The sequence below is a fragment of the Mirounga leonina genome, unplaced genomic scaffold (genome assembly GCF_011800145.1).
Source record: "Mirounga leonina isolate KUSES-001 unplaced genomic scaffold, KU_Mleo_1.0 Mir_151, whole genome shotgun sequence".
Lineage (NCBI taxonomy): Eukaryota > Metazoa > Chordata > Mammalia > Carnivora > Phocidae > Mirounga > Mirounga leonina.
Genome location: NW_023270377.1, coordinates 25,943,776 through 25,960,026, shown reverse-complemented (window position 1 = coordinate 25,960,026; position 16,251 = coordinate 25,943,776). Strand labels below are relative to the sequence as shown.

Here is a 16,251-nt window from a genome sequence, read left to right as displayed (position 1 = left end):
CAAATAAGTGCTTTAGGTAATGTTAATGATGAGCAGTACTAAACTTTGCTGTTTTCTTTCAAATTGGTCCATTGACTGATGTCTCCATATGTGTTTGGTACAAGGATAGTGATGACCCTAAGATACTGAAAGATTTTCAGTCTTTTAGACAAAGATTAAATTCAGTATAGTGTTCTTAGTAATGGGTACATTTCCTGAATTCTGATTGCTTAGTAGTCTGTGATGCAGGTAAGATTATTAGAATATGTTGAAACTGTCCATTACTCAAATCTAATGTAGCAGGCCACCTGTAAGAAGAGTATGTGAAATAAAAGTAGTTTTCTGAGCAATGGCAAAATACACTGATGATTAAAAAGTATTTGTTCATTTCTGTGTTATGGTCCTATTTGTTGGAAGAATTAAGTTTCGTTTCTGAAAGCTAAGGTTAATTACAGACATCTCTATTTATCCTCTCTCGACCTAGCTTTATCTCTTTGACTCAAAACCTAGGAAGCAGACCTGTGAAGTTCATTAAACTATATTTGTTAACTGGCTTCTCAAGATAGGTCTGCCTTACATTTTCATCACACGTGGAAGTCATAGCAAATAGAGTTGACTAAATGTACCACTTTCCTATGACTTGCCTATGACCAATAGACACAGTCTAAATTCTTATTAAAAAAAAAAAAATTTGTCTAACTACTGCTCAGTGATTCCATAGTTTAGCTCCTAAGAGAAGGTATAATAGTTGGTTTAAATACTCTTTAATAAGTATCACATATACTATATTAAAATGCCAAACATAATGGAAATTAACAAGAGGGAAAAGTAAGAGCCTCCCCCACTTTTTAAGAAGTTAATTTTATTTCCTACAGCGTGGCCACTGAATGAGATGTAGAAATTCTCTTCTTCTTTCAGGATGAGTTAATGTACATGCTGCGCAAACTTCTCTTAAATATTGGAGACTTTCCTGCTCAGACGTCTCACATCCTGTTCAACTACTTGGTGAGTTTTCGCCTCCAGTAAGTTATAAATGTTCATTTCCAATCAGGAAGTAGCAACATGAGGAAAAAGTCCTAGGGAATTTTTTTCAATAAATTCCCATTAATGATCTGACTGAAGGTAGATCATGGTCAGCTATATTCACCATTGTTTGTATGGGGAAGCCCCTCTTGACACACTACTTGGCATGTGGTGGGCACTCAATGTCAGTGTCATCTCTGTCTTCCTATGGCATTATACAACTTGCTTATGTTAGTTCTTAATTTTGGTTTTCTGTTGAGAAAACTTATATGTCATTTTAGTCATTTTTCCCTTTTCCTATCTCTCTTTTAAAATACACACACACACACACACATACACACACACAGAGGCAAATATTGCCCTAGATGGAAAGTATTTGTGAGTGTATTTTTCCATAGCAACTATCTTTGCTTTAAACCGTCCAGACAGCTCCTTCCTGAACCCTCCAGAATTGACCAGTTTCTTTAGGATCTCCGCCTTACACCCTAAATGGATACGCAGTTTGGGGGCTCTCAGCTCAATGCCTCTTCTTTGAAACTGCACCTTAATCCAGATAGATGGTTGCATGAATGTCTGTGTTGGGAGAACTTCTTCTTTCTCCCTTACTGTTGTCAGTCTCCTAGCAGGTAGAGAAAGAAAAGAGGTATCCACATGCCTCTGTAGCAGAATGAAAAATTTAACACTACAGCTCCTATGTGCAGAGAAATTGTGTAATCCCTTTCTCTTGTCTATGACTGATTTGGTTTTTCTCCTGAGTGCCCACCAGCTGGTTGACAAGGAAAAGAATATAAATAAGTGTCCAATCCAGTTTTAAGTTCAGACTGATAAAAAAATATAAATAGTAGCTTTGGATAGTGTTCAGTCTCTCTTGGCTAAAAATATTTAGTCTCTAGGAATTCTCCTCCCTTCCAACTTCTTTCATCTCCAAACACTATGTGGGGTTGGAGAGAAAAAAGATCTTTGTTGTTGGAAGGTGGAGGAAGGACAGCAAAATATCCTCCAGATGGAGAAGTCACTTTGCGAAGGAACAATGAAGCAAGCCACTCCATACCATTCATACGGAACTGTATTCAGAGTAACTTACTGACAGGGAAGATGGGGCAGACACCGATCCAAGGGCTAGGCAGCTATTTTCTAAGTCCAGACCTTAATCCACAGCTTTTATAGAGCAAGCATGGTGGTGAGGTGTAAGGGTAGTTATCTAAAGTGGCAGCATCTGTGTGCCAGAAGGAAGCTCAGAACAAGCCTTCCAGCATTCTGGTCAGGACCTACATTCCCCTCCAAGGGGCCTGGGACACGCAGCACCAAGGGAAGTCACTGACTGGACATGAACAAGATGGACGGCCAAGATTGGAGTCAGTATTGTCAGCACCCCGACATTTATTCAGCATTCTGTCTCTTGTCCAACGTTTGCTCCGGCTCCTCCCTTTGTGAGACAATGTTCTTTATCTGGCCGGTTGCTAGATGCCTGGCTGGTGGAAACCAAAGCCCATGGCTGCTATGACTTGGGGTCTTCGGGCTCCCAGTGGTGCTTGCTGGGAGACAACCTCACCTCATCTCCTGCTGGTGCTAAACACCCCTCTAGGTTCTGGTTGCATGTCCCATATGGCTCCAGCTTAGGAAGACCTCTGGCTAGAGCATTATACTCAGTGACACCAGTCTATGGCAATTCTATCCAGAAAGCTCTCCAGCCAAGCTTTCTGCTACTTCTTGGTCCTGCATACACCACACAAAAGCCAAAGGTAGGTTCTCAAAGCCAAATGTAGGGCCTTCCTCAGGTTAAGTATGTGCCCTACCATGTTTGTGTGGCATTCCGGTTGGTATCGAAAGGCCCCAAGATGAACTTCTGTCAGAGACTGGAGGCAAATGCCCCTTCAGTGTGTCTGCCCATTCCCTCAGGTCCCTGGGTAGGAGAGATACTTATCTGGACAGTTGCTCTCCATTGTCCTTCAGCCCTGGGATAAGACGATGGACATTTCATTTCCTGTCTGCCGTACTCTTCCCTGTCAACTCCAAATAAGCCTTAACGGCAGACATAGGTCTTCCCAGCTAGGTAATTGACAAGCTAATAGAGAAAAGAGCTGGCAACACTTTGGCTTTGCTGTATAACCCTGTTTTGCATGAATATAAATTCCTATTTTTGCATTTCTCTCTAAATCCTTATCTTTCCCCAAATCCCAAGTACATGGATGCCATTCTGACTAGAAAGGGGGTCTTCTAGTCAGAATGGCAAAACAGTGAAGGGTAGAGTCCTTTCTAAACCATTACCCATATTATATATCTCTTTTTTCTAATGACTGTTAAGGATATGTATAGTGGGCATGTTGGGACCACTGACCCATCTCTTCTAATTTTGTTAGGGACTGTTTAACTTTGACCCAGTGGTCTTCACCCTGGGGTTTGAGCCCATCTTGGGGTATGTGAAAACTTTTAAAGGGATTTGGTGCTCAGATAGTTTTAAGGAATAAATCTCCAAATCCTCAACTTGCAAATATGCACTAACACTTCGTGAGCATGCCTGCCATCTCAAACATCATCCTCTACTGTCCACAAGAAAGGCCCACCCTGACCAGCCCAGATATCACCAGATGAATTGACAGATGTATAAGACAGAGAAAGAATCTGATATACTGCATGAGTTTTAAGGAAGCCTCATTTCTGATGGATCAAGGCACTTTAAACCCATAGGACTTTCTGAACATGGGTTCTGTCCCTGTGCTTTAGTAAAATCACCTTCTTGCACCACCACCCCCGGCTAACACACACACACACACACACACACACACACACACACAAACCCATAGGACTTACCACCTTTTCCTGTCTTTGATAGATTTCTCCTAGAGGTAAGGTTTAACACTCATTAGGGTGGTTAGCCTTCAGAACCACCAAAGCAGATTAAGTTAGTGACCCTGTAGGCTGATTCAACACAACTAGAAAGTTTGCTAAGATTAAGAAATTTTTCAAGAAACAATCAATAAAGCCATGGGCGGGGAAAACTTTGATGTTACTTCTTTATGATTTTGCTGTGCACTGTTGAATAAGGTAGTTAAAACCTCTTTCATCAAAATTTGTTGAAATACACATTCCAATTACAGTCAATCTGCCTTTTATTTCAGTGTAGAGAATGTTTAATATATTCTCCTATTAACAAAAAAAAATTACCTTATGATGAGACCTTTTATTTTATTTTTTTTAAAGACTTTATTTATTTATTTGACAGAGAGCAAGGGGAGTAGGAGAGGGAGAAGCAGGCTCCCCACTGAGCAGGGAGCCTGATGTGGGGCTCCATCCCAGGACCCTGGGATCATGACCTGAGCTGAAGGCAGATGCTTAACTGACTGAGCCACCCAGGCACCCTGATGAGACATTTTATGTCAACCTAAATATGTGCAAAAGGACCCAGAGCTTTTCAAGATTTTAGGGGACACAAAGAAAAATCTGTTAAGGTCACCAATTTAGCCAAGCACAGTGATCATTGGTTCAGACCGCTAGACATAATCCAATCTGCAAATACCGTTTCAGCAAACATCTTGTAGAGATTAATTTGGGGTGGCCTCAGCACCTGAACTACCAAGCGACTTGAAGCCTGGAAAAACAGTGTTCTGCTTTTGTCTTAAATCACCATTTCCGTGAAACGCAAAAATGTATGGCAGCCTGTTCTGGTTGGTTTTCCGGTTCCACCCTCTTGCTCACGGCCATTGAAAAGTATTAGAGGAAACGTTAAACGGAGAATATGAAGGCACAAAAGAATATTTGATTAAAGAAACAAAAGCCAAGGAAATGAGAATGTTTGCCCAGGATTATCGTGGTTTTGTGACCTCTCCCTGTTCTTTTAGGTGGGATTAATCATGTACTTCGTGCGGACCCCCTGTGAGTGGGGGATGGACGCCATTTCGGCCACCCTGACTTTCCTGTGGGAAGTGGTGGGTTATGTAGAGGGACTGTTCTTCAAGGATCTCAAGCAGACCATGAAGAAGGAGCAGTGTGAGGTAAAGCTGTTGGTGACCGCTTCCATGCCAGGTAACCCACTACCGCTGTTGGATGACATAACTTTTCTCTTTGTTTAAGAGTATAAATAACCCTTTTAAAGTCCAACCGCCTCTTTCATTCATGAGAAAAATTTCAGAGTCCTGACCCTGGTGTTGGGGACTTCAAAGAATTTTTGTTTAATACAATCTGAAGAAATACAATAGACCCTTTAAAAGTCAGAGATTGCCAGATGAAAGGGGAGACATCAGAACCAATCCACATGAATCAGTCCTTGAAGAGCGGCCAAGGTTGAAGATGTATTTAAGTCTATCACACAGGGCCGGCTGAATGGGGAGCCGTTCTGAATGAATGTTTGGCACTGCAAGGGGAATGATACTGTTTGCATGGCATGGACCCCAGATCTTTGTAAACTCTATGAGAGATGGCTTTATGAAAAATTGGAAAAGGGACAAGCAGGAAGAAAGGAGAACAACAAAAGAACATGAAGTGTGATGTAAACTTGAGCTACGGTTCCTTTTCACTCCTGATAGCTTGCTTTTCTTTAAGATAGAAATTCTTCCGAGTCTTTATCCTGGTGCAGTGACTAAGAAAATACCAGATGATCCATGTATTAAAATAAAGAGAAAGGCACAATTATATAAAGATGAGAACACAGGGTATGCAATGTAGAGGCCTGCATTAAAGTCATGTTACTCCCATTTATTAATACAGTTAGTATTAGCTAAAAAAAAAAGTACATCATTTTTCAAGCTTTCTTTACTCATGGGTAAAACAAGGATGTGATTCATACTGCACAATCATGAGTAATCAATGCATTTACGTAGATAAAATACTTGCTGTCATACCTGACTCATAGCAAGCGTTCCATAAATGGAAGTTGTGTATTTATATGTTCGACAGGTTATCCGACAAGGTGATCAGTTTTTATTATAGCAAAGAAACTCATGTTGTCATTCATAGGCTTAAAAACAGCTCATTAAAAGCCAAGGTATATCATGATGTTCACAAACACTTATAATGAATGAATGAAGTAGAATAAGTACTAACTCCCTAGCCAAGTAGAATACAGAAAATGTAAATTTAAACTGCATTCCAGGTACTTGTCATGGTTTTGCTAATATCTCTTTTTGTATTTTCTCAACCATTACTGCGTGATCATCTCATTTAAAATACAGGGATATATTACTTGTTGCAACACATAAGGTTTGAATTCTGACTTTTCTGTTAAATAAACGTGTCTTTGACTAAGTTACTTATAAGTTCTTACTTGTAAGAGTCCATTTCCATTGTTTTCTCATTGGTAGAATGAAAATAATAATGCCCATACCATAGGGTTGTTGTGAGATTTAAATATTATGCACATGAAATACATGTCAAAGTATTGGGAACTCCATAAATGGTAGCTTTTGTTATTTAGTCAGTAAATAAGTTTAAAACATCTATTTTAACTATAAAAGAGGGATATTAGGGCAACACACAGTTTACCATAATCACTCACTACAAGTAACAATCATAACAAGAAAAATATCAGCCCATTGATAATATTTTAATATTTTGTGCCTTAAAGATAAACTTTCCTAGAGTGAACTTCAGCTTATGATTGTATTTGCCTTCTGTAGGTACCAAAACCTTGGTGGTTCATGGGCAGAATGAGTGTGATATCCCAACCCAGTTACCAGTCCATGAAGACACTCAGTTCGAAGCCCTGCTCAAGGTATGAATGGCTTTCAACAGAAATGATTTTTAAAGCACAATGTCTGTGGCCACTTCACTGATCATCCCATTTAGAATTAAATGGCATTTTCCTATCTTCAAACAAATACATGCATTGACTTACCTCTTGTAGAATCTGCTCCGCTATCGTGTACCTCCCCCATTTCCTCACATGATTTTCCCCACACCTACCGACATCATAGCTCTGCTTTGAGGTAGGTAAATGCATGCCACTTCTTCTTCAGCTGAAGTAGCATCTTGACACTCTCAAGCGTACTAGCTCCCCCGGGAGTGCTGTCGATTCCTGCTTCAGCGCTCCCTGACATCACGTGGGGGTAGTTCTGGAGGTGCCCTGGGGTTGCACACGGAGGGAGCTAAGGCAGGCTCCATCAGCTGCTGATCCTGCCAGAGACCCTTTCTCTGGCACTTGGTTGCACGGTATACAGTCTGACTTCCACGGACGGAAATGGGTGGAGAAGCAGAACATATATATCTTAGAATAAATCGGGTGAGTCAAGAAAGTCCTTTAATGGTTATGGCAGTTGTGACCCTTGGCAGAAAGCCAATCCATAGTTACACATGCCTGTATGGCTTTTAAGGTAAAGTACTACAGCTATTCCCCATCTATCTGGATTCCAAACTTTTGGTAAACTGATTTCCTGGAACACAGCTCCAGGCCAAGACGGAAGCAGGAAAGACCTCTGAAAAATTCAGTTGTACCAAACGTGTATATCTTATTTCGGTACAAAATGCCTCCTTCAGGCCTTACCCAGACGTCTCCAGAGAATTACTAAGGCCCAGTGAAGCAAACTTCAACAACCACTCCATTTTCCTACTCAGGCTGAATGGCAGGAAGGTAAACAGAGGAAGTCCCAACCCCGGTTCCACCATAACCAGCGTGACCTAAATTGAACAGGACCTCTCCAGGCTCAGATTCTTTTTCACCAGTACTGGGGTACTAGAGCAGGATATACAAGTTACCTACATGGAAGGCACTGAACTCAGAATACAGTATACAATAATGGCTCAATGTGTTGTAGCTTGTATTATTTTTAATGGCGTTACCGAACATGCTTTCTTCCTGACGTTGAGACCGGTAGATGCCACTGTACCTCCACAGTTCACTCTGCAGTCTGAATTTATAATTGCACATCTTTTAGCACTTTGAGAGCAGTTGGTTTATATTACATTACAAGTCTGGATTATATCATTCTTTGGGCAACTGTGTATTCAAATCCAATATGTATCCATATATATATACATATAAAAAGTATATAAGATCTATAATCCTTATAAGTTACCTTGTTTTGGTATTTGTATCTTTCAGCTTACTACCTGGCACATAATATGTTCTCCATAAACATTTATTTATACTTATTGTTCTAGGAGTGTCTGGAGTTTTTTAATATCCCAGAATCTCAGTCAACCCATTATTTTCTCATGGACAAACGATGGAATCTTATCCACTACAATAAGGTGAGACTGCACAGTGACGCACTCCTGTTGAGTTGTGTCGGAAACTTGTCATGCCTTTCCTGAATGTTGCTCTCACTCAGGGAGGCATCGTTGTTCAGTGGTTAGGAGTATGGCCACTTAGGTTACACCACCTTACTGTCAGTGTAGCTTTGGACTAGCCACTGTACCTTTGTGCCCTTCATTTTCCTTGTCTGTAAAATGAAGAGGATGATAATAGTATCTATCATAGGTTGCAATAATTAAAGGAGATAAGGCAAATAAAGCATTCATTATTATTACCTCCTGATGAAAAATTAAATTGCCCATATAATAAATATGTGTGTCTACTTGGAATTTTAATGTCCTTGTTATTCCTCTTTTTATTATGTTGAGCATGACCATGGTGACCTGACCTAATGACCAAAGGGCACCTCAAGACGTCACTTTACAGTGACCTTCTTCCTCCAGAATGCCCTTTATTAAATTGCCTTTGGCTCCTTTGCTCCTGATGTTGCACCCTAGTGTTTGGAAAGGGTGCTAAGCCTACGTGGTTTGATGCTTTCCTGAGGTGGGCGTTTACTTTCCATAGGATTTTATAGAATTCGAGAGCATAAAATGAGAAAACCCTTAGAAAATACATAACTTTCATTTGACCTTTGGGTAAAGAGGAAATCAGAGTAAAATTTAATCATTTGATAATCATCTGAACTCTTTTTTTTTTTCTCTCTCTCTCTTTGTGTAATCCTGCCACAGACGTATGTTCGGGATATTTATCCTTTCCGGAGATCAGTATCTCCACAGCTGAACCTGGTACATATGCATCCAGAGAAAGGACAGGAGCTCATTCAGAAACAGGTGCCTGACCACCTCTATTTTATTATATGGTTTTGCCAAGTCATTGGGATAGATGATCAGTGAATGTGTTGCCAACCCCAAGATTCTGATTCTGATACAATCCTCTCTCGAGAAAGTGGATGGGTAGGCCCTTGGTCAATAGTTCCCCAAAATAGTGTGTTAGTTTTCATAAATTGGATCATAATGTAAAGGTATCAAAGAACACTCATTTGGATTAATGCTATGACAAATCGTTGTATCTAAACACTAGAAATCGAGCGCCTGGGTGGCTCAGTCATTAAGCGTCTGCCTTTGGCTCAGGTCATGATCCCAGGGTCCTGGGATCGAGCCCCTCATCGCATCAGGCTCCCTGCTCAGTGGGAAGCCTGCTTCTCCCTCTCCCACTCCCCCCTGCTCGTGTTCCATCTCTCGCTGTGTCTCTCTCTGTCAAATAAATAAATAAAATCTTTAAAAAAATAAAAAATAAACACTAGAAATCTTCGAATTTATTTACCTAGTAGTTTCCAAGTTTTCTTCTCACATTTTTATAAAACAGGATTGGAAGTACACAAATGCAGTTCTTGGAAGGTTGCCACAGAGGTTTACACTGGTTGGGAAAAATAAAATAAAAGGGATCAATGTATTATGCCTGGGAAAAGCACTGAGCTAAGGTACAGAAACTTGGACCCAGTCCCAGCTCTGCCACTGATCAGTCACCTGACCTTAGGCATGTTACTAACTTCCCTTAAAACAGGAGACAGAATCAAGCAGTTGTACTTAAATTTATGATTGAAGAAAAGAATAAGGAAATTCACTATTTTGTATGCAAAATATAGCTATAGTCCACAATTCTTTTTTTTTAAAGATTTTATTTATTTATTTGAAAGAGAAAGAATGAGACAGAGAGAGCATGAGAGGAGGGAGGGTCAGAGGGAGAAGCAGACTCCCCGCCGAGCAGGGAGCCCGATGCGGGACTCGATCCCGGGACTCCAGGACCATGACCTGAGCCGAAGGCAGTTACCTAACCAACTGAGCCACCCAGGAGCCCTATAGTCCACAATTCTAATAATGATACAATTTTAATATGGTCTATGTGTTACATTCATTTATTTATTTTTATTTTGTATTTTTTAAGATTTTATTTATTAGAGAGAGAGAGTGCACTTACATGCACCCAAAGGGGAAGGATGGTGGCGGAGGGAGAGGGACAGAATCTCAAGCACACACCACGCCAAGTGCACCCGACAGCGGACTTGATCCCACAACCCTGAGATCATAACGTGAGCCAAAACCAAGAATTGGACCTCAACCCACTGAGCCACCCAGGCACCCCCATATTCATTAATTTTTAATAAAATGTCTAAAGAATTTCAGGATAATTTATCATTTCAGTTTTTCTGCACAGTTTTCTGCAAGAAGGTTAATTTGGCATCAAACTATTCAAAAACAACTTCATGGAATGAATGAGAATGGCATAGAATTAGACCACTTAAGTAATTAAAAGTATAGTTAGCATAAACTACCTGAATAGCAGTTGAAAGAAGAAAATAGTGCAAGTATTACAGAGTGTGTGGTCTTGGGTCTAAAGTATACATAACTGTAAGATCTTAAGTGTATATAATTTCTGAAATAATTACCCCCAATTATCCCAGCCCCTGATTTTGGCAGCAAAAGAATTAAAGCCATTATCAACAATAGCACTTCACTAGTGTGTTCTTTTTATGTCTAAGAACATGTTTTTAAAAATTGCATAAAATGGGGCACCTGGGTGGCTCAGTCGTTAAGCGTCTGCCTTCGGCTCAGGTCATCGTCCCAGGGTTCTGGGATTGAGCCCCTCATTGGGCTCCCTGCTCAGCCGGAAGCCTGCTTCTCCCTCTCCCACTCTCCCTGCTTGTGTTCCCTCTCTCTCTGTGTCTCTCTCTGTCAAATAAATAAATAAAATATTTTTTAAAAATTGCATAAAATGGAGCTCTCGTTCTGTGTACACTCCAAGTTGGAATTTTAAGATTTCTCTCTGAGTTCTGCAGGGAGATAGTAGTATGCAAGCCTGTGGTTCTGGCCCTGGAGTTTCCTCAGCAGCTTCGGACTGCTTATGGACCTCCTCATCACACTCCCTGCCCACCCATCATCAACAGGAAAGGAACAAAGAGAAGGGACCAAGAGAATCCTGTCTGCGCCATTTAGGCCCATCAGCTTTTGTCCCAAGATAGGTTCTTCCTGGATCCCATTTCAGTCCTTTTTTAAGAGAAAAGCCCAGAACAGCTTAAGGTATCTGTGGAAATGGTAGAGACACTTGGAACTGACTGGCTCCTGTTGGAAAAGGTCTTCCATATTATGATATCCAAACAAATGGGCTCTATTTCATATGGAACGATTCCTGACAATGCTTTCATTGTGCTCCTCCAGCCTGCAAACCCCTAAGAAACACTTCCTTCTGGGGAGCAGGCGGATACAGGAAGTGAGAGTCAATCAAGCATTGTTTGCTCCATCTATGTGGTAAAGAAAAAAAACCATTTCTCCCTCAATTCAACACCCACCCCCCACCCCTTGATTTTTTATCAGCCCTGTTTGCCATGAAAGATTTTACTTCAACGTCTTCACTCCTTTTAATCTCAGAGTTGCTAATTCTACGTTTCCTCTGCTCCTGCTTTTGTTTGTGGCTAGGTGTTCACTCGGAAGCTGGAGGAAGTCGGGCGGGTTTTGTTTCTCATCTCCCTGACGCAGAAGATCCCCACAGCCCACAAACAGTCCCATGTCTCCATGCTCCAGGAAGACCTCCTCCGACTACCCTCATTCCCCCGAAGTGCTATTGATGCTGAATTTTCACTCTTCAGTGATCCACAAGGTATCAAGAAAAAAAAAAAAAGCATTTCTTTTCTTGGGCTTCCTATGCCCTTGTTTGGTCCTTGGCTGGAGAGCATCTGAACCAGCAGACAGTTCTCTAAGGCAGTGCTTCTCAGCCCTCAGTGCATCAGAATCACCTGGAGGACTTGATAAAACACAGATTGCTGGGCTCCACCCTCCCCAGGTTCTGACTCAGTGGCTCTGGCATAGAGCCCGGGAACTTGAATTTTAGCAAGTTCCCAAGGGATGTTGATGCTGCGATTCCAGGGAGCAAACTGAGACCACTGTTCTTAACTAATCATAAGCAGGATTTTTTTTTTTTAATTTAAATTCAATTAATTAACATATAATGTATTATTGGTTTCAGAGGTAGAGGTCAGTGATTCATCAGTCTTATATAATACTATGCTCATTACATCATGTGCCTGCCTTAATGTCCATCTCCCAGTTGTCCCATCCTCCCACCCCCCGCCCCCACAGCAAGCCTCAGGTTGTTTCCTATGATTAAGAGTCTCTTATGGTTTGTCTCCCTCTCTGGTTTCATCTTGTTCTATTTTTTCCTCTCTTCTCCTACGATCCTCGGTTTTGCTTCTTAAATTCCACATTATCAGTGAGATAATATAATTGTCTTTCTCTGATTGACTTATTTCGCTTAGCATAATACCCTCTAGTTCCATCCACCACATCGTTGCAAATGGAAAGATTTCATTTTTTGATGGCTGAGTAGTATTCCACACACACACACACACGCACACACACCGCACATATTCTTTTCCATAAGCAGTTGAAGGGTATAGTATGGTATTGTTAGGGTAGGTAGTAGTAGGTATTGTTACTTGACTAAGTGAAGAACAGGTGTTCATATGAACTTCAGGAAACAAAACTCATCTACAGAAATCAGGACAGTGGTTGCCTCCGAGTTGCGGGGGATGGATCTCCTGGAAACTTTCTGAGGTAATGAAAATGGTCTATGTATTGATTGGTGCGTTGGTTACATGAGCGTGTATTTTTGTCAAAACTCACCGAACTCTCCATTTGAGATCCGTGTATGTTTGTTTTACTCTATCTGAATTAACACCTGAATGGAGAGGGAGATAGAGACAGAGAGACCAGAAAGAGGCTCGCTTCAAAGCCTTGCTGTGTGACTCAATTATTAATTTGAGATATTTACAATTAGCCTCCCAATGTTCAATGTCTTCCTCACCCAGAAGTTCCAGAGCAAATAGTGGAAAGAGCTCTCGTCTGTCTGTCCAGGAATTCAAAGATCTAGAACCAGTCCCAGCCCTGCCCCATTTCCTTTCTGAAACAACTGATTTTTTCCCTCAATGCGGCAGCTTACTCAGTGCAACATGCTGCAAATACCAGCCCTGTCTGGCCTCCAGAGTCGGATCAAGGAGGTGATGATGGAAGTCCTTTGAGAACCAGGGAGTGTGATACCAGCAGCAGCAATGTGTGCTGGAAGCATTTCCGCAGTACATCTTCCCGTCCCAGAGCTGGAACAAATGGGAAACAGCAGTGCCCCCCCGCCCCCGGTTTGATGGCCCCCCCCACGCAGACAGGATTGGCGTGGGGCTAATTCTGTCTCGGCTGTTTTGTGTTCTCACAGCCGGCAAGGAGCTGTTTGGCCTCGACACTCTTCACAAAAGCTTGTGGATCCAGCTCCTGGAGGAGATGTTCCTGGGCATGCCGAGCGAGTTTCCCTGGGGAGATGAAATCATGCTCTTCCTCAACGTCTTTAACGGGGCTCTGATCCTCCACCCGGAAGACAGCGCCCTCCTCAGGCAGTACGCCGCCACCGTCATCAACAGCGCTGTGCACTTCAACCACCTTTTCTCTCTCAGCGGCTACCAGTGGATTCTGCCCACCATGCTGCAGGTGCTGTGGCTCGGGCCTCCTCACCAGAAAACCAACTGCCCGTGCGGCAGGTCAACAAGACCTGTACTACCACTTTTTAAGATGGAAGCTATCTGCTTTTGTGGCAGCAGAAGGCACCAAATGAAATCTCCCCGGAATTTTCTGGAAGGTCACACCAACCCGTTCTGTCTCTCCTGAGATCTCCCAGACCTGGGATAGGCTTTCCCCTTTTCTCTAACCACTCTTTGAGTGGGTCTCAAAGTGGGGTCGCTGGACAAGCAGCATCAGCATCCCCTGGGAATTTGTTAGAAATACACATTCTTGGGCCCCACCCCAGACCTACTTAACCAGAAACTGTGGAGTCAGGGCCCGTTCATCTGGATTCTTACAAGACCCCCGGGTGGTTCTGATGCCCTAGAAGTTTGGGAATCACTGCTCTCTTTACTCAAACGTATGGCAGGTGTTCCGCTGATGTTTCTCCTGAGAGATTTTCTGATCTCTGTCTGAATCGAGATTTCTGTTGCTATTAAATTTGCTATGCTGAGATCGGAGGAGGTGAAGTCAGCAGGAACAATTTCCATGTACCCATGTCTAATGTGTATCTGGCTACGTTTAGGAGTAATGGGTGAAGTTCAGACAGAGCCTAGGGGCTCATCCCAGTCCTCTACTTTTATGGCAGTTTTAATAAAAATTATAAAAGTAATACATGCTTGTGCAAAGTGGAGTTTGTTCAACCTACCGGGGCAAGAAATGTTCTTTAATATCAGGCCTCTCTTATTTTTAGATAGTTGGAACTTTCTCTATTTTTATAAACTTTTTTACTGATTTCCAAAAACAATAAATGCTCATTATAAAATTCAGAAGATAAAGTTTAAAGAAGAAAACAAAGATCACCTATAATCCTCCTTCCTAGATAACCATTATTTATACTTCTTGAAAATCCTTGCACTCTAATCCTACTTTTTTTTTTAAACAAAAGTTGGATCATACCACATGTTCAGGTTTGTTACCTTTCTCACATCACACTAAGAATATCACGGGCTTTTTCTCATGTAGCTACGTTGAGTGCTAGAGCATCTTTCTAATAACTGCATAATATTCTGCTGTATGCATATACCATGATCTACTTAACCTACCCCAATTTATGGATAATTTCACTTGTTCAAAATTTTCCACTATTATAAGCAAAATTGCAGTAGGAATTCCTCTATATCCGTCTTTGTACCTTTGTCCAATTTGTTTCTTGAGGTAAATTCCTAGTGACACACTCCCTGGGAAAAAGTATATTCATGTTTATTACCAAATTTCTCACAAGAGAGATCATACTGTTTTATACTCCCATCTACCAGTTTATTAAATTAGCCACCTCTCTCCATGCTTCCCAGGGCTATGAGGTGTTTTTGTTTTGTTTTTGTAGAGAGAGAGACTGTGAGGGGCAGGAGTGGGGAGGGCGGGGCGGGGGTGTGGGAGAGGGAGAGAATCTTAAGCAGTCTCCACGCTCAGCACAGAGTCTGACATGGGGCTCAATACTAGGACCCTGCAAGTATGACCTAAGCCCAAGTCAAGAGTCAGATACTTAACCGACTAAGCCACCCAGGCGCCCCTCCATTGCTATGAGTTTTAAAAGCAAACACAAGTTTGACAGGCTGCTAAGGCATGTTCTGAATATGTGGCATTTTTCCGCAGGTGTACTCCGATTATGAAAGCAATCCCCAGTTGCGTCAAGCCATCGAATTTGCCTGCCAACAGTTCTACATTCTACACCGGAAGCCATTTGTGCTCCAGCTGTTTGCTAGTGTGGCCCCTCTCCTGGAGTTTCCTGTAAGTAGACCAACCCGATGAGGAAAGCAAAGGCTCTTTTAGAGTCGGCAGTGGCAAGGGAGTTCGCCACCGTCCGTCACCTGTGTCTCGGCAGAGACTCAAAGGCAGACAGAGGAGTAAGGAACTTTTATGGTGGAGAAAAGGGAAGGCTTCAGGTGTGCCCTGATCGGAGGCCGTTGGTACGAGGGAGCTGTAAGCCGGCTAACTAGAAGTGGGGCATCCGGTGTAATTGCTTAGGGGTACATATTTGGCTTTCTCTGATTGGTCTAGTTGGAAGCAGGGACAAGGATCAGGGAAGCTGTCGGTTTTAATCAAGGCCTGGCCATTAGGGAACCAATGGTTAAAGGGGTTATTGTTTGGTCTCCCCTAGAGCTAGTAGTCGGACTTCCTACTAACCTGACTTACAGCAGGCTGGTTCCTGGGCTAGTGACTGTGGACAATGGATTGGTTTCCTGGGCGGGTTACCACAGGTTTTGGATCAGAGTTCTGTTTTTATATATGACCTGCTCATTTATATTGTCCATTTGTATAGTCAGCATCTCAGCTCTCTTTCTTCAACCAGTGGGATACAAATGTCATAATTACTTCTCTTCATTTTTCTTCAACCCTCATCTCTGCCTGTAGGATACTAATAGACCCACTCCCCAGGTTTTTATACTCAATTAATAAAAAGGAAGAGTCCTGATTATCATTCCTTTCTATCACTGTCTAGCACTTACCCTGCTTTCTTTTTCT

The 16,251-nt window shown here is 42.0% G+C and overlaps 1 protein-coding gene across 3 annotated transcripts in view; it reads left to right on the top strand.

Moving 5' to 3' along the window:
• The window catches only part of UNC80 (unc-80 homolog, NALCN channel complex subunit), a 228,768-nt gene that overhangs the window by 162,785 nt on the left and 49,732 nt on the right, over positions 1–16,251 (top strand). For all 3 annotated transcript variants that reach the window (XM_035007254.1, XM_035007252.1, XM_035007253.1), the window contains 8 exons: positions 898–984; positions 4,842–5,025; positions 6,615–6,709; positions 8,095–8,184; positions 8,917–9,018; positions 11,662–11,842; positions 13,448–13,716; positions 15,382–15,516. In XM_035007254.1, coding sequence (XP_034863145.1) covers positions 898–984; positions 4,842–5,025; positions 6,615–6,709; positions 8,095–8,184; positions 8,917–9,018; positions 11,662–11,842; positions 13,448–13,716; positions 15,382–15,516 — 1,143 coding nt within the window. The remainder of the gene's footprint in view (positions 1–897; positions 985–4,841; positions 5,026–6,614; positions 6,710–8,094; positions 8,185–8,916; positions 9,019–11,661; positions 11,843–13,447; positions 13,717–15,381; positions 15,517–16,251) is intronic.